Source organism: Oryzias latipes, chromosome 8 (assembly GCF_053564925.1).
Source record: "Oryzias latipes strain Hd-rR chromosome 8, Olatipes_Hd-rR_3.1".
Taxonomy (NCBI): Eukaryota; Metazoa; Chordata; class Actinopteri; order Beloniformes; family Adrianichthyidae; genus Oryzias; species Oryzias latipes.
The window spans coordinates 3,051,594-3,076,035 of NC_136244.1; the positions used below are offsets into that span (position 1 = coordinate 3,051,594).

The window sequence follows — 24,442 nt, forward strand, 5'->3', positions numbered from 1 at the left end:
TCTAAATTGAAGGGTGGGGAATGAATTAATGGACGGACACGTGCACCCGGAGCTATTTTGACAGCGTACCATCAAGAGGCAGCGGAGATCGCGCCGTGAGCACAGGGAAGTGCAGACATTTATACTTTCCATTGACCAGCGGAAAACCTTTCCAGCCGCGGCTTGTTGCTGAAATAAATGGAACCGTAAACGAAGCGGCCTCAGAGATCTGGATAATAAGCTGCCCTTACAGAGACGCCACATCGTTGAAAATGCCGCGGAGAAAGGTGGGACAGCATCACGTCATAGCTAATGTTAGCCGCGCAGAGGTAAAAATACACGCCTGTCGTGTTCAAGGGCTGGGGGGGCATCTAGCTTTGTGCATTTCAGTTTGCAGATGTTTAAATGATGGTCTGTGGGATTATAAATACTGAACGCTAGCTGGTGTGTTCTTTTTTAGCTTTTCGGGTATTTTTTTTTTCTTATGTGGAACTCAGTTCGATGCTGTTTCAATGCCCTGCTTTTTGAGATTTGACTGAAAAAGGGAGAATAAGGGGGAAGACTGGCAACCGTTGGGAAGCTGCGATAACGGTTGCTTGTCTTAAAACAAGGGAACAGGCTGTCTGGTCCAAAACAACGCTGTGATTGGTCAAAGTCAAACTCTGCTGTGCGCCTATTGGCTGGTTCCTGAGATCCCGCCTTTTTTTGAGTTTAATTGGCGGTATGCAAATGAAGCTCATCAGCTCATGTTTTGAGGCTGTCAGATGTGCACCTGAAGCGCTGCAGCGAGTCCGTTTGAAAAGAAATCACGCAAATTAAGACATTAAAAACCTTTTAATTATGCTGTTTATGTGTGTGTGTGTGTTGGGGGGGGGGGGGGGGGGGGTGACCAAAATGAGAAAATAAAAAGTTCTGTGGCAACTTTTTCTTTTTTTTAAACATACACCTCATTCTTCTTGTTTTCCAGAGGTTAGAATATTTTCTCAGTTGTCAATTTTATTAAAAACAGTAGCTGGGCTCTACTGCATAGTGTTGCCAAAAGTCTCACGATTTCCAATTTTGATTAAAAAAAACTATATATATATATATATATATATATATATATATATATATATATATATATATATATATATATATATTTACTGTTCAATAAAATGATGAGTTTAAAGTGGGGGGACTTTTATTATGGATGGAGGGGGTCTTTTCTGTAAGTTACAAGAGAGACGTCATCATCATAATAAGCTGAAGATAACTTTTTTACATGTTTATATTGATGTAAATGTAATTTAAAAAATGTGTGAATGTGGATGTGAAGAAGTACCTTTAATAGTATTTTTTCTACTTCAAAAAAAATATTCATACAGTAAAACGGCTCATTTTCATTTGTTGCCTCGAGTCAACGCTGTGCGTTTCAGGTAACCCAGTGTATTAGCATGTGTGATCATAGTCGATGGTTTTTTAACTTCAAAATCTACTCACCGTCACAGGAAATTGACCTAAAACCCTTTTATGGAAGGAGACCTCTGGAACTTTTAGTGAGGGAGACTCGCTCAGAAAGTGATGACAGCGAAGTTTCATTAAAACGGGGAGGAAGTGGAGATTTATGAATCAGGTTTGAGGGACAGTTATGAGCTCAGGGTTCAGCCAGGGATCAGTTGGAACAGTAAATGTGTGTCCCTGCATGCATACTGGTCATATAGCCATTATTTCTCTCGAATACATTTTTCTTTTTTTTCTTTTTTAGCATAAAAAGCCATTTACACCTCTGTTTTACACGCCGGTTTCAACTGTGTCCTGAAATTCCACACCGCGTTAAGGTGATGAACCCTCAAGAAATTTCATAAATACAGGATTTTGGATATATTTGATTGTTTTGATGTTCTATGAAATATTAACATAATTTATTTGCTGTGTGTTTGGTCCCTAATGTTTGCTGTTTTGTAAAATTCAAGTACAAAACAATTGATGATTGTCTGGTTGAAGCAACAAACCAAAATCTGGTTGGGGGGAGTGATCAGTTTTAGGAGTGATATTATATTAGGGACCCAAAGCTGCCTAAAAATAGGGTGATTTACATTTTGCTCCCAAGATGAGAAGGTCATGCTATAGAGGGATATCCAAGGATTGATTTGAAAGCATCGCACCTGTACTCTGCTTTATTTATTAACAAATGTGTGCTAAACCCTTTTTTTTGTGGCATTAAATAATTTTTAGATGTGAAGGTTTTATTGTGAAGTTCTCACACAGGATGGGTCCATGGGGGCTTTTCTGAGGGGGGGGTGTTAGTGATTGGGTTTGATTTTATAGATCACACAGTTGTGACACGTTGCTGCTGAACTGGAAACAAAAAAAGAGTTAAAGTCAGAGAAAATCGCAGGGAAGGGAGCTAAATGATGCAGGATGAATCGCTTGTCACTTTTAAAAACACATTATTCATCTGTTAGAGTTGTGTTTTTAAGGCCTGTAGGAAGGCATTGCAGTTTAGCGAGACGTTATCATTTCATCATCATCACTGTTCTGTTTTTGTTAAAAATGTTTTTTCTTAACGGAAGTATTTTGAATTTGGGATGGAAAACAAAAATGAGATATTTAATCACGTCTAATCCTGTACTTGTGATCGATCTAGTTATTCTTTTGTTCACACCTGAAAGCAGCCGCGTCAAATGAAAGCTTCTCCCTTTTCCCAGAGAACGGCCGGGAGCAGCTCAGACGGGACCGAGGATTCCGATTTTTCCGCCGACCTTGAGCACGCCGATGCTTCCGATAACGGCCGGAGGCGGAGCAGCGCTCGCCTGACCCGCTCCTCCCTGCGCCTCAGCCAGAGCTCACAAGGTAGTTGTGCACTGATGCTCACAGTGGGACTCACTCATTCCAACTTTAACACTACTAAAAAAAGAACTGAGGAGCAGAAAATCAGGTAGTTGTTACATTTTTGTTGCAGAATAAAAAAAAACTAGAATAAAAAGAAAAATTGTAGATTTAATGAAAAATCCCCTTTTTGAGCTTTTAAATGTATTATCATGTTAATTCCAACCCAACGTGATATTTTTGATCAGTTTCAGACCTGTCAACTTGGCCTACATGGGTCTGACTCCTCCCCCATGAGCGTAAATATACCAGTTCTTTTACCAGCTAATTCAGAATTGACAAAGCCTCTTGGATAAGAGGTGTTACGTCTTCTAACTTTAAAACCAAGTCCAGATGACATCCCTTAAACCTTCTACCATGATGGAACCAACCTGATGAATGAGAGTCTTCATAAACAAACTATTTTTGAAATAAAAGGAAGTCTTAACCTCCATGTTTTGGTATTTTAATCTCTTCTTCACTTGCTTGTCTGGAAACTACAGAGACTTTCCAGACCCCCTCACTTTAGCCAGTCTATTGTATATGGGCAGCCATAAAGCATGAATGGACTGAGACAGCCAAACCTCCCCCCACGCCACACACACACACACACACACACACACCACCACCCCAGGTTTGACCCCCTTCTGCTGCCAGACAGGGATTTGCCGCTGAGGCAGGGAGGCAGCAGCGCTTCATTTTGCTTTTTGTTCCTGAGAGAAGTTTGCTCCGCCGTCAGACTTTAGTCTTATGCAAACGAAGCTGATTGCAGGTTCTGGTTTCCTGCTGGGGCCGGATCGGTTCTTGGTAAGTCCTGCAGCCCTTTGCAACAAGTAGGTCTAGTTTCTTCTCCGGCATCCTGCTCAACTCTGGTGTTTGGTTTTAAAACAGGTTTAAAGAAGCAATTTCCAAAGTAAAAGTACTTTTTTTTTGTAAGTGATCATGCTTCTTCTGGAAAAAATGTTGTGGCTTCAACCTTTAAGCAAAAGGTTTTTGCCAAAAGTTGTTTGTTTTAATTTTTATTCTTCAGACAGTAGACTTTGGTGGAACACATGCAGATTTATTTCTGATTGTCTCATCTTCTGTTTTTCTAGAAAACTGTAGACCAGCTCGCCGCCTGTCCTCTGCTGCGGCGGCTCGAGACGACGGCCCAGACGTGTCCGCAGACTCAGCAGCACCGGCCTCCGTCTTCTCCTCCGGCCGCAGGATCACGCGCAGCCAGCAGGGGGCGAGCAGCACCACGGCCAAAAAGTACCCGCTGCGACAAAGCCGCTCATCAGGCTCGGATACTGAAGCTAACGGTGAGACTGAAGCTGTGGTTCAGCGGCTGTCGTGTGTTCCTTCCCATCGCTGGGGCTGAATGTAGCTGTAAATGACGCCATCAGAGGGAAGAAAGACGCAGAAGAACTAGAAGAGTGAGAAATAAATCTGCAACATCACAGAAGATGCAGAAAAATCTTTGTAGAAAGTGGAAATGAGAGGCTGATGTCATGGAGCCCGTCTGTATCACAGAGTGTTCCTGTTCACTCAGACCTCACAAGCCTCAGGTGGATCCAGCTCCTGTGTGATGTCAGAGGAGTTCAGGAGAAACTTTCAGACTTTTTTTGCTATCCTTAAATGACAGTGAGTTTAAAAACGGCCAGTTTCAGGTCCTTTAAGATGTTTCTGTGAGTTATTAGAGGATTAAGAGAATGTTTTCACATTTTCTATAAAGTTAGTCATCTTTATCTTCTCATTTATGCGTCCTAGCTTAACATGGTGTGACTTAAAAACTGTAAAATGACTGTGACTGAAAGTGAAATTGATCATCAGTATGGATCTTTACATTCCAGTTGAACCGTGGTTCCTCTCAGTCTTTTTATGCAGGAATGTTGCACGCAACACACAAGCTATAGGAGGCAAACAGCTTTTATGTCCTGCAGATCAACAGGCTCTGGGGAAAAGTTGAAAAAAAAAGTGATTTTCTGGATATTTTTTTACTCATTTTGTCTCTCATAGTTACCTTTTATTAAAAAAAATACAGGCCTCTTTCATCTTTTTAAGTGGGTAAACTTGCGGCTCACTGAATACTTTTTGCCCCACTATAATACAAAGTATATAATTGTTGCTACCAGCACCAAAATCCCTGTGGTTCACGTCCAGTGAGTTCCGTTTCTCCCTTATGTCCCCTTTGTTCCATATGCCCCACATATCCTTTATGTTCCATATGTCTCGTATGTCTTATTTGTTCCGAATGTTTGATATATGTTGTATGTTTTGTATGTCCTATATGTTCCGGATGTAGGAAATGTCGGCATGCTTAGTCTGTCCAATGTGTTCCTGATGTCTCAATGTTCCGAATGTCCTGAATCTTCTGCATGTCTCTGTTGTTTTAACTGTCCTGTATATCCCCTATGTTTCACATGTTCTGTATGTCCCATATGTCTCCTATACCTTAATTGATCCGACTGTTTGGTTTGTTCCGTATGTTCCTTACATCCGTTGTGTCCCATATGTCTGTGATGTTCGATGTGTCCTGAATGATCCGGATGTTCCGTCTGTCATCCTTATGTTCAGCATGTATTGTTTCTTCCCTTATTTCTTAATTGTTCCCAGTGTTTAACATATTATCCCAAATGCTCCGTATATCCTGTATGTTCCTTATGTTCCATATGTGCCAGATGAGTGAATTGTTATGTAAATCTTACTCAATTTTTTCCCCTTCATGTCCCAAGAAAGATTTTGAAAAAGGTGTCTACCTGAAGAACAAAGTGAAGAAAGATTTCAAGTTTTTTATTGTTCAATCTATTAAGAACAGAATTTCTTTGTTTTTTCTTTTTTTTTCTTTTGCATGAACGGCTCAACATTAAAAACCAGAAACAGCACTTTCGCATGTTTATGACTTCTAAGTGGAATAAACCAGTTTGAAGGTCAAAGCGCCGGGATAAAATCCAACCTTTGGTTTGTCCGAGTTCCCTTTTCCGCTTCATCACCATTTTTCACTTGTGGATTGATCTGCTTCATCCGTTACCGTGACACTCAGGGGGCTAAAAGTCAATGACAGTCCATCAAAGGCTGGATTTTATGTTTACTTTTATCCTTTGCCTCATTTGACCACACAGACGGGAAGCACGGGGCGGACCGGGACGAGACTCCTCCCCGGACCCCGACAGGCAACGCCTCTTCTTCAGAGTCGGACCTCGAGGTCTCCAGCTCAAACAACGAGACGGTGACGTCCAACGACATCATCGTTTCTCAGGAGGAGGACGAGAGGCTGGCCAAAGAGCTGTCGCTGAAGGAGGCGGCTGCCCACGACCTCTCCCACCGCCCCAAACGACGCCGATTCCACGAAAGTTACAACTTCAACATGAAGTGTCCCACACCTGGATGCAACTCACTGGGTGAGCGCCCAAACGCGGATGCCCTGGTCTGAGGCTGACTGTGTACAAACATTTATTCCCTTTATTTCTGTCTCAGGACATCTGACAGGAAGACACGAGAGACACTTCTCCATTTCTGGATGCCCGCTCTACCACAACCTCTCTGCAGACGAATGCAAGGTAAAACACAGAAACGCTGCAGGGCATAGAATGTTAGGGAAGCAACAACAGACAGAAAGCAGAATGTGATCCTATTGGTCTAAAATAGCAAACAACAAAACATAAAATGCTAAACTTTGTCCTCCGGTCTGTAGTGGACTTGTTTCTCCATAATGTCCCTCGCCATATTTTGAAATAAAAGCAGAGACTGTCGGACATATTGGTGGAGCGATGAACATTTCATTTGACTTCAATAACCTTTATTTAACCAGAATGCTTGATACGAGAAATCTACTTTTCAAGGGAGTGCTGGCCCAGACAGCCGTACAAGCATTCAAAAACAACAACACGTTTCAAAAACCATTTAAAGCATTTATAAGTTACAGCTGTCATGTTCCAAGCATTTGAGCAAAAGGGGGGGGGGGTTTACACTCACTAACTGTAGAAACTATAGACAATGTGAGGCGTGACGTCACCCATAGACAATCAGGCCAAATCAGTCACTGTTGTTTTCTGATACTTGCGCCGCCATTTTGGAACCATTTTGAAAAAAAGTCACGTGTGAGCTCGTTGGAAGACCGTACCCCTTCAACCGAAATCAGGCCCAGGAGAAGCTGTCAATCAAACGCTCGCAGTGGGACCAGCGGTGGTCAGTTAACCACTTGAATAACTTGAGATAAAGACAAAAATATCCGTCCAAAAGCCGTCCATTGTGTCAGTCAATCCCCAAAGGGCAGACGCCCTGGTTCTGTCCAAACCATTGACTGTATAAGAGAACTGGACCGAGCGAGCGTGACGTCACCCATAGAAATATGACATTGCCATTTTTTTGCGATGTTGCCATGTTGGAACCAGATATTGTCAGTAAGCAGTGATTGGTCCGACTAGGTTTTCTATGGCAACCACTCGCCAATCAGGAGGGATCTTGTTGGAAGTCCACACCTCTACCAATAGAAAGCAGGCTTGGGAGAATCTGTCAATCAAACCCTTCAACCGTTCACTATGAAACTCCTTACTTATATTGAGGCATCTGATTGGTGAGTTTATAACTTGAACTACTTTGAGAATTATTAAGAAGACGATAAATAAATGTATCAGGTCCAGAATGATTCTTCTGACCAATAGAATGACTGAGTAACAGCTGGTTATTTCTCTTCACAAGTCTATGGGATTTTGGCTTTTTGGAGCCGGCGGGTACTTCCTGTTTGAGGGGTCACCCAGTCCAGTTCTCATATATAGTCAATGGTTCAAACCGTGGTCAATGGTCCCTGACCCTGGGACACACCCTGATCCAGAAACTGAGGGGCAAACAGGGGGTAGTTCCTTCACGATCTGCTAATCTAGCACAATAATCCTAAATCCAACAGCAGAAAAGTGACAGAAGTCTCCTGTCAGACCGGTTCTGTCGTGACGGCAAACGCCTGCAAACCTTCACAACAACCAAAAACTGACGAGAAGGATTTGATGGTTATTTCTGCCAGTATGACATGTTGTAAAAGACCATGTGTTGTTGTGTCTGGGGTTTCCTTAAATTGAAGTTCTGCTTATGACAAAAATCTTCATTTAAAAAATCTTTCATTTAAACTGATCATCATTGATACCAAATCAATCTTTTTTTCATTAAATCCATGAATCGAATGTGATTTTTATGTATTATTTCGGGCAAACTTGCAGCTTTCAGTACGTTTTTAATGTTAGAATTCATAAATGTAGGGAGGAAAGTTCCACCTTTGTTGAGTTTAAACCACAATTTCTATGAACCATGTTCTTATATTAAAAAAAGGATTTGAAAAGAAACGTAAACAATAAAAAGATTCTGCTTCTTTAGCAGTAATTGTTAAATGAGTGTAAAAACAGAGCAGGGAAGGAAGCTGCCTGCGGTTCCTATTGTTTCAGCCTTTTCCTCAGTCATCACGTTTCTGCTCGTCCCTCACGACTGTGTGAATGTGAACCAAATGGATTCTGTCAGGGTGCTAAGAGACGGAGGTGTTGCAGCCAGCGGGGGCTGCGGGGCTGGCTGGGAGTTGTTGACTGCAGACAGCGCTGATGTTTCTTCAGGGCAAAGCATCAACGCGCGACAAGCTGGCTGAGGAGAGGACGCTGTCGCACCGGCACGACGAGAACAGACACTCCACCAGAAACCAGGTGACGTCTGACGGGGGGAAAGCGCCGCGCCGCAGGACGCACACGCCGCACGCCGCCCTTCTGATTCCGTCTGTCAGCTGAGGAAAGCAGGTGAAGCCGGGGAAGCGGCCACCCTTCTGCAGCTTCACCTGCTCTCCTCAGAGTCACTCTGAAGCAGCAGTTTTGGAGTTTGGAGTTCATCAACATGTGGAAATGTTAAAGAGACGGTCAGAAATCTACGATTCTGGAGATTTGTGACGGCTCTGCTGGGATCCTGTGTGCAGCCCAGAGCATCAATTTGATCCGGAAGAGGAGACTTAACCTCCTGCAGCTCAAGTCTGAGGGTTTAGTTGTTATCGGGGTTTTAATCACTTCAGGTTTTCAAAATGACAAACATTTTATTTTAGCGTTCCAACTGCTTCAGGGTGGTATGATTGGAATCCCGGGTGCAAAAATGTCACTATTTCCTGTTTTTTTATTTGTATCAATGACCAATGAGATAAAATGATGAAGAAAAGACCGCAAATGATGGAAGTTTGTATCCCTTTGCTCCCTTTTCATGAGTTCTTTTTCTTTATTTTCTACTCTGAAAAACAGAGGTGGCCTGAAGCTAGGAACAGAAAACTAGTCTTATGTAGAAAATCCAAAATCACTAGAAAGTAGTAAAACCATCGGTTGGTTCAGAAAGTAACCGTCACTTCACAAGAAATCAAAATGTAGAAAAACAGAGACTTCCACACAAGCATTCAAAAAGAGGAAAAAAAGTCAACTGTTAGCTAGAATTTCCTCAAATTGAATGTTATACTGCCCAATAATACATATTTTTTGCTAGTTCTAAGCAAATGGTTTGTATTTTTGAGCTTTTATGAACCAAATTGTGATTCATTTTGATTACAGTGACAGAAAACTAGTGTAATAATGGGAAGTGACTCATTATAGAACAAAATGAGAGTATGATAAATCCTTGTAAAACTGGGTTGAGCACACTTTTAGACGGAAAAGTTGACAGAGGCGCTGGACAAAGAGCGTGGGCCGTTTTTTTTATTTTAAAGATACATTTAAATATCTTTAAACTGAGTTTTTATTTTTCATAACTGTGTTTAAATGAGAGAAATGTTGCATTCATGTGCTTTTGGAACGGTTGAAACGATTACCGTCCGACTCATTTTCTGCACCTAAAGAGCTTTGCAGTAAACCATCCATGGAGACGCACCAGAAAATAAACCACTGTTGAGGTTTTTCGATGTAATTCAGTCCAGTTTGGCCGCCTGTGGCCCCCCCCCAGACCACAGTCTGCCCACCCTGTCATGAAAATAAAAAACTAGCCCGTATTCTTTAAACTTAAATGTAAAATTTAGTTTCCAACATGATGACAATCAATGCCAGTCCAACTTGTCAACATTTAGTGAACTTTTAAAAGACGTCCTAAAAATTGAACCAAAAAGCTTCTTCAAAATATAAATAAAATGTCCCCATTTCAAAATGTTAATAATTCTCATAATCATTTCCTAAAACTAGGTTTTTCTAGTGTCAAGAGTTTGGAGCAAACGGATTTTGACTCTGATTTTGATAAGAGCGTCTTTATTTCTAGATTCTAGCTGTTATTGAGACAAAAGAATGTGTTGATTTAGAGAAAAGCTTGTAAAGGTGTAGAGCAAAGAGAGATTAAAACGGCTTCCAACCCGGTAAAATCTCTAGAATGTGTAAAATCATGGTCTGAAATCTGAGCTAGATTTGAAAGACGTGTTCCTGTTTGGACTAAATGACTGAAGCAACAATCTGTCAGGCGCCGAGCGATCGTCAGCTGCGCTACAAGGAGAAGGTGACGGACCTGAGGAGGAAGAGGGACTCCGGCCTGAATAAAGAGCAGAAGGACAAGTACATGGTGGGAAAAAGGATGGCAGAGGCCATGTGGATGTGAGCGACATGTTTCACTGGTGACGTTTTTCCCTCAGGAGCACCGGCAAAGCCACGGGACGAGCCGGGAGCCCCTGTTGGAGAACATCACCAGCGACTACGACCTGGAGCTGTTCAGGAAAGCGCAGGCACGTGCCTCGGACGACCTTGTAAGAGAGAAAATTCATCCTCATCTCCACCTCTTTTGCCCCTTATCTCTCTGTGTTATCCCCCCTTGTGCCTCTTTTTCTCTGTTTCAGTCTGCGGACGCTCCTCCACAGCCACAGGAGGCGTCTCAGACTCTGATTTTTGGCAGTTCTGACTCCCTCTGTGAACCAGAGTGAACTTACTCACAAACCTTAATCTGCATATTTTCAAGTCCTCTTTTATTTTCATTTTTATTTATTAGCAGATATTTATTTCTGCAGAGGTCAGATTACTTGTGTCATTTTTCCCCCACAGCTAAAATATTTAAACTCAACCAGAACAGCAAACGCTTTCACAGGTTTTTCCAAATGTGGCGAAGCAGCTGCTTTTTTGAATCAAAGAGTTCTGCTTTACATTGATTATTGATTTGTTAGAATATAATCTTATCAGCTTAAAGACAGTCTGTCAATCCGTCAAACTTCACTCATTTCATGTCCGTTTTTCTTTTCTGGGTTTTTCTTTTCTGTTCTGCAGCTGGTTTTTCCTCAGATCTTCAGAAATCTCTTTCCTGATTGGTTGTCCTGCTCTCCACCCCCCCTCCCCTCCCTCCCCGGCCTCCCCCCCTCCCCCTCATGGTCGTGCAGGAGAAGCTCCGTCTGGCGGGTCAGGTGTCGGAGGGCAGCAACATGATCAAAACCATCGTGTTCGGCCGCTACGAGCTGGACACCTGGTACCACTCCCCGTACCCGGAGGAGTACGCCCGCCTGGGGAGGCTGTACATGTGCGAGTTCTGCCTCAAGTACATGAAGAGTCAGACCATCCTGCGCAGACACATGGTGCGTTTCGAGCGTCCTCTGACACGTCTGCACCGGGAGAATGATTTAAGGAACATCCTGCAAATGGGTTCCTTCAGAGCTCACACATCCTCTCATCGAGGAAAATGACGTTATTTAGAAAATGGAGAAGAAGAATACCAGATTATGACTTCAGTGTAACACACATGCATTAATAAATAGACTTTAAAAGGACAAAAAAACTGCTTATGTATGGAGGAACACGTGAAACTAAGCATTGGATTAATGGCTCTTTGCAGGGAGCCGAATCTTCTGGATCAGTTCATTTTTAAAGTGCCGTTCAAAAGATATAATAATCACAGGGAGGATTGATGGGAGGAGATCTGGATCAGAATATTTGAAATTCAGATTTTCCACCAAATTGAGTTGAAGTTATTTCTGAAATATAGATTTTAGCTTCATTTGACATGTGTGGACAAGATGTTAGTCTGATCTGGATTCATCATGGGTACTTTGATTTATATTATTAATTATTATTAATTATTAATGTTATGTTATTAATACTAAACCAGGGTCTGCAACCTGTAAAAGAACCTTGGGTCCAGTTTTTACTAACAAAACTGAGTTAGAGAAGCAAAATCTCAATACAAAAATACACTTTTTGTGGCCATTTATTTACAACATGTAGCTTTACATGTTTACAATATTTCAACTATAGCAGTATTAAATTTTTCAATAGGCTATAAAACAATTTTGATTAATTTGAATCTGACTGCAGCACATTCACGTTCCGTTCAGAATTCAGAAGATTTTCCTGAAGCAGTGCATTTCCTTGCATTTATTATTATGCAGTTCTCTCTTTTAAGAACAGAAACCAGGCGCTGCTGTGCGGCAGAAGATAAGGACGTGTTTTTCAAACCTAATCTAATAATAAACACTTCTGACAATAGATTGAATCATCGTTATTTATCTGACGTCAGTGTTTTGGAGGATCGATAAAACACATAAGGCCTCTTCATTTGGTGTCATGTCAGGAGTGGTTAAAAAACAATTTTTTTTTTACTCTTATAAGATCACTTCATTGAAAAAACGAAGCCTAAATGACAAAATGGAACTAATAAACCCATAATTGATGCCCAATAAGAAACAAATCAGGCTACTTTATGGCCCCATGCAAAGAACGTCCGGTGAAACATTTTAACACAAGAACATTTTTAAAAAACCAAACAACTTCTCCTCATGATGAGAAGTCTTCCCATGAATGGGGCGTTCACATTCACGTGATGTTTGTTTCTGAAGTGAGAGGATGAGCTCGTTTTATTGTATAAAACTCATAGAACGGAGGAAAGAAAACGAAATAAAGAACAGTTCCTAGCCGACCACGAGTCGATTCCCATCATTCCCGTTCAAAAGATTCTATTTGTTCGCTAACATCACTTTACTACATGAAACACACATTGACTGTACATGAAAACTGGACTGAGTGACTCCTCCCCCCTCCACCAACCTACCTTGGAAAAATCCCATGAAATAAACAGCTGTTAGACGTTTTATTGGTCAGAAGAACCATCTTCTTGACAATCCTCATTTGTTTATATTTGGTACACGTTATAAACTGACCAATCAGGCGCCTGAATATAAGTCAGTGGTTTTAACGTAAACGTTTGAAATGTTTGATTGACAGATTTGGTGTAGCGTGCTTTCAGTGGTAGGGGTGTGGCCTTCCAACAAGCTCATTCCTGATTGGCGCTAGTGGTGGCCATAGAAGCAATGACTTAAACCGGCTCAGACCGGTCACTGCGTACTGACGATGTCTGGTTCTATCATCCACTTCACATTCAGTCAGTCCAGTTCTCATATACAGTCTATGGGAACACGGCATTTATTTTCCAAACCTAATGAAAACAGAAATCTTCTTTTTTTCCTTTACAATTTTTGGTATTTTCAGAAATGTAAAATTTGTAAACAAATTTTAAAAAAATCCATTTATTTACAATATTCGTGGCAGCAACTTGGATTTCACTGATGGTCGAAACGAACTGAGGTTTCACAATTTTGAATTAAGCACATATCCAATATCTTCAAGCACATGTTGACTCAATCTTTGACTTCATTAATTTATCATTTACTTAATATACACATTGATTTCTTCCTCCACATTCGTGCATTGGACCAATAATTTCTGACGTTTCCTGTACATCAACATGTCAATCAGACGTCACAGTTCCAAAGTTGAAGCCCTGTTGGTTCACCCACCTGCCAATCAAAAACTCACACCCCCGAGTATCCCAAAATGTGATTGCAACTAAAACGGCTGTTTTTTTTAAAAACCTTAACAATTCTTCATAAACCAAACTGTACTTGGTTTTATTTTTTTTAATGTAAAATCTGACGCATGGGACATTGCTCCCGCTCTGCACCCTCTAGTGGTCTGTGGAGGAACTGCAGCTTTGGTTTCTTCCTTGTGTCAAATTTGGAACAGAAAGGTCTGCCTTCTGAGCAAACATCTGTTTTATTGTTAGTCTCTTAGATTCATTACATTTTACCATCCTGACATGACGCTGTCATCAAGGTAAAAAAAAGAAAGACAAAAGTACAGTGACCTTGGGTGTTTTGAAAGGCGCTTTTAAATAAAATGTATTATTATTATTATAAAAGTTGAACAATTTATTCTAGCAGATAAAGTGAAAGTCCCATCAGTTGTTCTCCACATTTGACCCCTGCCATGGGGGAGCAGTGAACAATCTGGTGGTTTAAACCCCTCAACCTCGTAGTGCTGAGTGTCAAGCAGGGAGGAATTGGGCCCTATTTTTAGAGTTTTTGGTATAACCCAACCATGGATTTGAACCTGCAACCTCCCAGTCTGTGTGCAGCTATTATTCCGCTTCAGAACAAACTGAGTCAAACAAAGAAACGAAATGGATGGATACTGAACTACTCCTACTATTACCATTCGGACAAAAAGTTACTCGAGTAAATGTAACCCTGATGTTGCATCACCTCTGATTGCCATCTCTTCAAAACCTAAGGCAGAATTTTCAGAATCTTTGAAAAAAAAAGTGAGATTTCACTCGTCTGAAGACATAATGAGCGTTTTCACAGAGGTTAAAGCTCCTCCAATCGCCATAGAAACACAGATTTATGTAAAAAGTCATGCATAGGTTCATAAAACCTGCAATGTACAGCAAAGACCTTCTCTGATCTCCTTTTTGATCAAAGCGTTCCCAGTGGTCTTTTAATTACGAAATTACGCCAAAATAAAAAAACCTGTTGTTTTTAGGACGTAGTTTCTGCAGAGCGGCCCGCAAGCTTACGGCCCCCCACACCCCCAACCGCCCGACAAAAAGGCGGAGCAATATTTGCGCGTTCCAGCCGTACAGCAACGTCAAAGACGTTCGTGGATCTACTTAAGTGGATGCGTCAGAATGGGGCGGAGCAGGAAGACTGTGGCCCCGCCCAAAAGGACATTTTTTCATCTGCTCCTGATTCACAACGATTTGAAAAAATTCTATTTTGAGCCTAATTTTCTTCATGAACATGTTGACAGATGTTATCAGAGTGGCTCTTTAACGATGAAGATGATGTTTTTCAAAACACCAGGAAACAGAACTAAATCCCTTGATTTGCAATCAAACGTGCCGCTGTCCCTGCAAGCTTTTGTGATTGCATAAATATTAAACGCTGAATCTGTAGCATGACTCAGCAAATCATCAAATCATAATCGCTGAAGGATCTTCAACACATCACGTTTTGTCTGCAGGACCCGTTCTGTTACAGGTGGCCTTTCATTTAATGTCAATTTCTGCTCCTCCGATTCTTTTTTTTTTTGTTAAGTTTTGCTGTCTAGTGTGATTAGAAACGAGGCTTTGATTCTCCCTCTTGTTTGTGACGGAAGGCCAAATGTGTGTGGAAGCATCCGCCAGGAGATGAGATCTACAGGAAGACCAACATCTCTGTCTTCGAAGTGGATGGAAAGAAGAACAAGGTGAGTCCACCACGCGTCACTGACCAGAATAAGTCAAATCGGTGGACATCTGCAGTTCTCTAAAACCCCTCAGCTGTTGATTCTGGGGGGGATTTCAAAAACACGGCCTCCTTCCCATCCGGGGGTTTATTCCTTTTTGTCCTCATTTTGGCAGAAAATTTGAATAATTTAGTTCAGCTAAGTACAACACGGCCAGTAGGGCCACCCTGTCAGTCATGAGGCCACGCCCACATTTGAGTGCAATTTCAGTCTCAAATATAAAAAACTAATTTGGTAAATAAAACCGTTTTCCTGGACCTGAACACTTTTTTGTTTCAGAACTGAAGTGCTTCAGTGTGACCGTGGAACTGACTCCAGTTTTCTTTGTTTATCCCTTGTCCTATCTTGTGGGGTCTAGACGACCCCACTCCCAATGCACGTTAACATTGGGAGTGGCGTCATCTAGACCCACTAGACAGTGCGCTGAACCTTTTTTCTTCAATGATTTGTGATCTTCACTGGTGTCCATGAAATCTTTCCACCTCTATCCACCTTTGTCATGGTAGGGAGAACACGTCAATGTAAGGGTGGGGTCATCTGGACCCCACAAGACAGCACAAGGGTTATGAAAGAGGAGGTGGGAGTGCTGCTTCTCTAGTCACATAAATTAACCCACATTGTTAGTTTTCTGAAACCATTTAGACAAAATAGAGCCTCTTCGTGCATTTCTCATCATAAAATAAATACAAGATTTTGCATTTCTTGATATTTGGGAGGGAAAAGAACAGTCAGAAAACATGACTGGAGTCTTTTTTCCAACATTTGTGCTTCAATCTAAATGTTTCTGAACGTCTGAGCTGGCGACTTCTTTCAGATCTACTGTCAGAATCTGTGCCTGCTGGCCAAACTCTTTCTGGACCACAAGACTCTGTACTACGACGTCGAACCCTTCCTCTTTTACGTCATGGCCGAAGCCGACAACACGGGCTGTCACTTGGTTGGCTACTTCTCTAAGGTAAAGTGTTGGCGGGGAAACTTTGGGCGGGGTTTGACGCAGGCAGCGGCGTCTTTGAACGCAGCTTTTCTCTCTGCGCAGGAGAAGAACTCCTTCCTGAACTACAACGTGTCCTGCATTCTCACCATGCCTCAGTACATGCGGCAGGGTTACGGCAAGATGCTCATCGACTTCAGTGAGTGCACGCGCCCGCCCGCCCGCTCAACTGCCCGCCCCCAGAAAGAGAGCAAACCCGATATTTGTCCCACCAGGTTACCTGTTATCCAAGGTGGAGGAGAAGGTGGGCTCTCCAGAGCGCCCCCTGTCGGACCTGGGCCTGATCAGCTACAGGAGTTACTGGAAAGACGTTCTGCTGCGCTACATGAACAACTTTCAGGGCAAGGAGATCTCCATTAAAGGTCTGACTCTCCACAGACGGCGGTCATGACGGAAGTCTGTAATGTGAGAAAAAGACTCGACTAGAATTTATTGTTTCAGTAAAGGAAAACTTGAGTAAAAATAACATAAAAGCTGCTGTTTTTATTTTATTTTACTCCTCTTGCCTTTTGGTGCTGAATTCACAGTTTCAGTTCTGGATTTTCATTTTCAGAGTTCCTACTAAATTTACAAGGGGGGGGGGGGGGGGGGGCTTTGAGCCCATGATTGACAGGTTGCCGTGGCGTCATTTACGCTCCAGAACAGTGTCTGATGTCGCTCTTCTGATGTACGAACAGCAGTGATAATGTTTTCCCAAAGTTTGGTACAAATAAACATTTGTTTCCCTTTGGTAACAGTTCATAGTTTTTACTCAAGTTTTCTTCCAAATTTTAATTTATTTTTCAAATTTTCTATATTTCTTACAAGTTTACTACGTGTACTTTTACGTTTAAGCTTTTCTTTTAATTTACAATCTGTTTTTTTATCACATAGAATTCACTCACATGCCGCTCCACACAGATTACTAAATACTAAACATTATCCTGAATTTTTTCTCTTCTTCTGGCACGTCATAACTTTTTTAACGCTGACGTTTTAGAATAAAAATGAAAGTCTGTCATTAAAAACCTCCAAATATTGTGTTGAGGATCCAGATTCCAGATAAATGTGCTTTTTATTCGCTCCTCTCTGTTTCAAACGTTTGTCCCACTGAAAAAGACACAACAAAGGCATCAAACCCGGATCAGACTGAATGAAAGAGTCTCTGTCTTTTGTCTCTGTGAGTTTTCATTTGTGTCGATGGTTTTAGCCGGCTAAAAAAGGGAAAATGTCTCGTCCTGCTCTCTGTGACTCAGCAGCTCTGTATCGTCCGCTGGAACTGGACCACATTGTGTTTTCTCCTTTTCACATAAAGCTTACCATGTCACGGACTGCTTTGCAAACAAAGGAGCTGCTTTTTAAAACTCTTTGTGGACTTTCTTCAGTGTTTTCTGAGCCAATTGTTCATCACGTTTCTGCTGGGACGTCATTTCTGTTTTTCATCCTGAACCTCTTGTCGTTTGTCGTTCAGGTTCAGGTTTAGTCGATCCGCCTGTTAAAATGTCGTCTTTTGTTTCCACTTTTTTTAGACCCCAGAGGAATTTTTGGGATTCGTGTCAACTAAAATTGCTGCTTTTTGAACTAATTTTTCTTGTTTTGAAGCTTTGTATTGAAAGACTTGAATCTGTAGGAACATTGATGCCACCCGTCTAAGAATGGAGCAGCTTTCTCTTCTGTTTTTGTCCCATTTTACACTAAATTTGTAAGGAGTGTCCGCTCTTGGGTAAAACCTGAAACACATTTGGGAGATTGGCATGTGAAATCTAATCATCCATCCATCAATGCACAAAGTTAAAGACCCACGTTGATGAAAATTCTGTTTTTGGTGTTTTTATCGCGTTCTTGAGACGTTTTTTTTGATAAAGGAGGACATTTATGAAGAAAATTACGCCTAAAATGGTATTTCTGAGTATTTCTTTATTGAAACATTTGTGAATCTGGAGCAGACGAAGCAAAAAGATGACATGGTAACGATGCTGGGCGGGGCCACAGTCTCGCTGCTCCGCTCCATTCTGATCATCCACCTGCAGACAAACGGATCCGTGAGCGTCTTTGTTTTCCTCGTCTGAGCTGGAATCTGGATCAGAACTGGACGGATGGTCAGCTCTGATACGGCTGCCATGTTTGTTGCACCGGTAATGTTAGGTTGGGGGGTGTGAGGGCTGTACGTGACAGGAGAGAGAGTAAACACATGGATGATGGGATCCAACCGATAACCGATGTTTCCCCTGCAACTCTGGCCGATACTTAAGTGTCTACAGCAGGGGTCGGGAACCTTTTTGGCCAAGAGAGCCATAAACGCCACATATTTTGAAATGTAATTTTGAAAGAGCCATACAATAATGTAGTGTCCCTTCCCCACACTGAGGCACGGAGACTTAACCTCTTTTAAAGTTCTTTATTCCGATTACTGCAGACCGCAACAAACGCCGTTCAATTCATTCAGCAACTCCTGAATCTCTCCCGCCGACACGAGAGCGCTTCTCCCAACTTTATATTCCCCTGCTCCCGCTGCAGCCCTCCCATTTCCCTTATTCGGCCCATAGCTGAACCCCATTGGTCCAAACTACCTAACAACAGGCTGAGCGACAGAACTGAGAGCCAATCAGATCTCTGCTTGACGCGTTCAATGAACTCCAGAACTTTTAACGCGGCCCAACAGCCATCCAACTCAGTCCGCGACAATTTGTTTAAAACTAAATATACAAATGAATGTGTGCATTTGATTTAATTTCAACATTTTTAAAGTACAATAAGTCTGTGGATTCTTTTTTAATAACATTGTTATTCTGTTGCTAATAAATGATGAGTATTTCTCGTGGTAGTTTTGCTGATGGTCTAGTCTGGTTGATACGTGGTGAGTTTCTGCTTCGTTCAGGCGTTGAGACTTTAAACGTGATCGTAGGTCTGAATGTTCTGTAGATGTGACAAAGACTGCTCACATGCAGACGGGGAGCCAAACACACACTCACACGCCACAGTGAGAGTGACAGGCAGCGGGTTTTACGTTTTTACAATCCCTGCGCGATTCACCTGCTGCCTGTCCCCACAACCCCTCACCCCCACCCTCTGCTTTCTCCCTCACACATCCCGTCCCCGCATCTGCGCGCTCTTTCTCAGAGACGGGAGCGTGCAGTTTTAGGTACGTCAATTCACAAGTTTCCAGCTGGTACAAACTCTGTGAAATAATAGATAATAGTAACTGATAGCGCTGGCGCAGATTTCTCTCTCTAAGCACCGCTACTACTGCGCGCCTCTGGCATCGCATCGCGCCCGACAAGGACTGGTCTAATGAAAAAAAAAAACTATAATTAAAGATTTGTCTGCGAGCCACATGTGACCATCAAAAGAGCCATATATGGCTCGCGAGCCATAGGTTCCCGACCCCTGGTCTACAGTAACACAAAGTTGAGATTTTTCCTTTTTGTCTCTTTATCAGAAATGCACAACTTTTCCTTTACTAAACAATCAGATTGACCTTTTTAACATCCAGTAAAGGATCTCAAAGGAACAAGTATCACTTTAAAACGTTCATAACAACATATCTGAAAGCCCTCAGACCATAATTTAAACTGAAATTATGCAAAAATAGGCTGTTATCGATACTTGGGAGGTGAATCTCTACAGAACTCACGCTGCTCTGCAGAAACTATGTTTTAGAAAAATGAGGTCATTTTTGATTTGGACATAAAACGGCACAAGTAAAAGACCACAGACGCTGCAATAGACCAAAGGATGAGTGGAGTGAGACTTCAGGCCGAAACAGCATCTGCACTGTGGTGGAATCTGCATGAATGCTTGAGAAGCTTAAGTGATAGTTTCTTATTTTCCTGGAACAATGGCTGAAATGCAAAAAAAAGTCTACAACAGTGCAGCGATCCCGCACCATAATGTTTCTCATCCATGCACAAAGTTATGCTTTGATGGAGTCTGACTTTCCTCAGTGTTCAACACTCCGTCTCCTGCAGACCCGCAGAAAAAAAAGCCACAACTGGGATTCAAAATGTGTTTCATTATCGCCAGCGGCGGCTCCTTAGCAGGATGGGGGGGGGGGGAGTGAAACGTTTCACGTTCACAGTTTAGTGGGGTGTGATGAGTTTCTGCTCACCTTCAGCTCTGGCTGCTCCTGCAGAGATCAGCCAGGAGACGGCGGTGAACCCGGTGGACATCGTCAGCACGCTGCAGGCGCTCCAGATGCTGAAATACTGGAAGGGGAAGCACCTGGTCCTGAAACGACAGGTGGGACCAAGAAAAACAATACTTTTTATTTTGATTTACTCTTATCGGCTGTTAACTGTTTTCTTTCTTCCTGAAGGACCTAATCGATGACTGGAAGGCGAAGGAGACCAAACGGGGTAACGGCAAGACCATAGACCCCACAGCCTTAAAATGGACCCCCCCTAAAGGGACATAAAAGCCCCCTGTCTTTCACTGGCATGCTCCTTTGCCCCGAGCTTCAATCTTTGCAGCTGCAGCACTTAAAACTACTGAGGTCTGGGTTTCTGATGGTTCAAACAGGCGCTAGGCTTTATTCAGCACTAACCCCACCCCCACCCCCCTCCGGACGCCTTCTTGAGAGATTTATGGATGTAGGACGTTAAAACAACTAAATATTTATGTAGCAGAGGTTTCTTTATTGTTTTTAAGGCTGAGCTGTGCTGCACACTTCCTGTTTAGACATCATTTCTCATATCAGTGGCCTCTGACCTTTTAGCCACGCCCCCTTTACAAAGACACTTTGTCCCTGAACTGTATTTAGGAGAGTTAGATTTATTTATATAAAAATACTGTAAGTTTTCCTTTTAAAATTGAACTCTACTATTTATTCTGAGGTTGAGGGAGGAGCCACATCTGCGGCTGATGTTTCTCCATCCATCTCTCCAGTAGAGTGAAACTGCGTTAGTAACGGGCGGCAGGCGCCCGCTCATCCTGTCCCCGCATCGAACCGGCGCGGAGGCGTTGGACGGAGCGCAGCCCGCCGGCGTGCTCCTCACAGCTGTCATGCTGACAAAAACCAGCGCAGCTCCAACAGGAAAATAAACAAATAAATAAAAAAAGCCAACTCCCCTGTCCTCGCTGCTCCTGTCAGACGCCACAGCGGCTTCAGCGCACTTTGTGGAGGGGGGCCAGGTCTGATTGTTATGAAACAGGAACATCTGTTTGAACCCCTGGAAACCTGCAGCCGTGGATGAGTGAGGCAGACAAACTATAGCTGCCCCTGGGAGGGGGCGACCTGCATTTATGCCTCACATTTGAGCTTCTTCTGTGTGTTTGGGTTGTCTTTTCTCATCTTCTCCATTGTGGGAAAACTGGTCACTTTGGTTTTGTTGGAGTTCCGTTTGATGCTCTTCTACCTCTGAGGTTTTACCACTGATATAACACAAAGCTGGAGCAGCCTGGGAGAAGCTTTTCCTTTTCCTCTCTGTGTTTAGTTGCTCTTCTTCTTTTTCTTCTTGGAGTGGTTCTTTTGTTGTTTTTTTTAAACATTTTTAAAGCCTACTATTTATATTCTTTAAAATGTGTTGAGCATGTAAAGGTCTTCCTTTGGAAATGTATTTATCTTAAACAGGGTTTGTGGATGTAAATGTGTCAAAGTTGTAGAAAAGGTACAGGAAGCTTCATTTCAGAGCATCGATGGCGCCTGAAACGTGCTAAAGCACCGTCTGTTTCTGCACATTTAGAGCGGCTTTTCTTTGTTTAAGCTGTTTGGCTTTAAGTCGTGACGAGTCATTAGAAACGCACTCGGATAAAAATAATGTTTTAGACATTCTGATGATGGAGGAACTATGTCTATAAAGAAAAGGAAGAGTAAAATGGTATTTCTGAGTGTTTCTTTATTGAAATGGTGGTGAGTCTGGAGCAGACGGACCTATGACAGACGAGCTCCCTGCTCCGCTCCATTCTGATGCGTCCGCTTGCAGACGAACAGATCCGTGTTTTCCTCGTCTAAAATGCACGGCTCCGACATCGCTCACCGTCTTTTCTGCACCGGTGGTGTTAGGTTGGGGTTGTGAGGGAAGAGCATGTCAACACATGGATGACGGGAAGTGGGGGCGGGGTTGCTCTGCATCATCAGTCGCGCTCACAACTCAAAAGTGAAGTTAAGATGAACTCCTGCCGATCTGCAGAAACTATGTCCTAGAAAACGACACAGGTTTTATGAATTTGACTTAAAACGACATAATTCCCATTATGAGACCAGTGGGAACGCTTTTAGAAAACATAAAAAGATGATCGGAGGGGGGGTTAAAGATGTTGGGAAAGATGCCTCCAAGTATCTGTGATGGAATACGTATGTTTTCTAAAACAAACGGGTCTTTATTCAAACTGAAATGACCTTAAAGAGGACTTTTGAATCATGGAGAAGTAACACATGAGGACAGTTTGGTTTAGTTTGGTAACGCTAAAGTGAACTGAAATCCGTCACCAGGACTAAACTACGGAGAAGACGCTCATTAAAGTCGCGCTCCCATCATCTTTTGTTCCCGGTTTTAATCATGATGATACTGTTTTTTAGTTTTTAGCCAAAATCAAAAACCTGGTGTCATTTTCTAGGACATAGTTTCTGCAGAGCCGCATCTGAAATTCACCTCTGAGTCGTGGGCGGGGCTGACGATGCAGAACAACCCTCCTGACATCACTGCAATCCGATCATATAGTTTTGATCCGGATTCCAGTTTAGAAGCACACGGATCTATTCGTCTGCAAGTGAACGCATCAGAATGGGGCGGAGCAGGGAGCTTGTGGCCCCGCCCACCATATTTTGTACATAACAAACACGATCCTCGTCGAACTTCTTTTTTTTTTTTGTCTGTTCCTGATTTACATTGATTTGAATAAAGAAATACCCAGAAATTCTATTTAAGCTTCATTTTCTTTATGTCTTCCAGAATCAGAAAATGTATCACAAAAACATGTTAAAAATATCTTTTTTTTTTTTCGAGAGGGTCTTTCAGGCGTTCAGGTTAATCTTTTTTGCAATCTTCCCAAAAGGTCCAATCCAGTAACTTGTTAACCATCTGGTTAAACAAACCGCAGCTTCACCGGACTAACCTCCCGTCTGGAGTCTGCAGAGTTTGAGTCTCAGCGCAGTCCCGCCTTTTTCCAGAACCGCTGCTGAAACCTGACTGAAGGACTGATCAATCAAAGCAGCAGAAACACTTTTTCACATTTATTGTTAGAAGTTCTGTGTGAAAATGCAGTCAGTCAATCAAAGGGACCCATGCTTTTGTTTTTTTCCGATTTCCTCTATAAATGGATGTTTTTCCCCGTCCAGACTGTTATTTTTTTTCCTTTTGTGCCATGTGTTGCAGCCTTTGCAGTATGTCGGGGTGGAAGTTGCTTTTTACTGGAGGGGGGGCGGGTTGTTGCTATGATTCCCCCCAGCTTTCCCTCTGCGTCGTTCTGTGGAGCTGTTGATGGGGCTCACTGTAGTTTTAGTTATTGCCAAATTTCACATAAACGGGAAAGTGCACTTAGTTTTTGGAAAAACCTTAAAGAGGCAAAGATCCATCCCAACGTGCACTCCTGGCTTTTTTTTTTTTTAAACAAAACAGCCTCTTTTTTTTTTTCTTTTCATTTGAGTTTTTTCATGCCAGTATGTCGTCTGCCACTCCAGTGTGAGGATGAGTACATCTTCATCTTTCCTTTTAGTTTTTAACAATGTTTAGAAGCCATTTAGACTGCAGTGCATCATAAGTAGATTATGTCCCTCAAGTTAAAATAATCCAGTATTTAATGTTCTTATTTGTTAAAAATGCTCAATCAAACCAGAAATAACTAACTCTATGTTGGAAAGCATTAATCATGTCTTTTTTTTGTTCAAGCATCCACTTAAGTGTGTTTCTTTTAATACGTCATACCTTATTTTTTTGTCTTTCCTGTCATTGTGGTTCTCGGTTGCGTCTTTCCTTCTTTCCTGTGCCGATGGCAGCCATAGACCGACACTACCAGAGCAGCTGCTGGTTCCTCGCCCTCCTCCGTTGGATGACTTACTAAGCTTTGCCTTCCTTTAGCCACCTGCTGTACTGCTGCCTTGCTCAAGCAGAGACGCACAACCGCGGCGTGGCGTCCACATGTAGCTCGACTGAGTGTTTGCTTCTTCTCCTGCCCTCCTCTACAATAAATACTGAGTGACATGGGA

At 42.4% G+C, this 24,442-nt stretch overlaps 1 protein-coding gene across 4 annotated transcripts; it reads left to right on the forward strand.

The window, feature by feature from the left end:
* Positions 1-37: 37 nt before the first annotated feature.
* On the forward strand, positions 38-24,442 carry LOC101165809 (histone acetyltransferase KAT7). 4 transcript variants are annotated; one of them, XM_023957775.2, is made up of 15 exons: positions 38-308; positions 2,667-2,811; positions 3,921-4,127; positions 5,928-6,206; positions 6,283-6,365; positions 8,403-8,489; positions 10,255-10,353; positions 10,424-10,534; positions 11,156-11,347; positions 15,201-15,290; positions 16,144-16,284; positions 16,366-16,459; positions 16,536-16,682; positions 20,432-20,538; positions 20,615-24,442. In XM_023957775.2, the coding sequence occupies exons 1-15, from the start codon at positions 252-254 to the stop codon at positions 20,711-20,713; spliced, it is 1,938 nt and encodes a 645-aa protein (XP_023813543.1). In that variant the 5' UTR covers positions 38-251; the 3' UTR covers positions 20,714-24,442. The 4 variants fall into 4 exon arrangements, with proteins under 4 accessions (XP_023813543.1, XP_078807247.1, XP_023813546.1 ...); XM_078951121.1 differs by having other exon boundaries at positions 45-266; positions 10,424-10,513; XM_023957778.2 differs by having other exon boundaries at positions 55-266.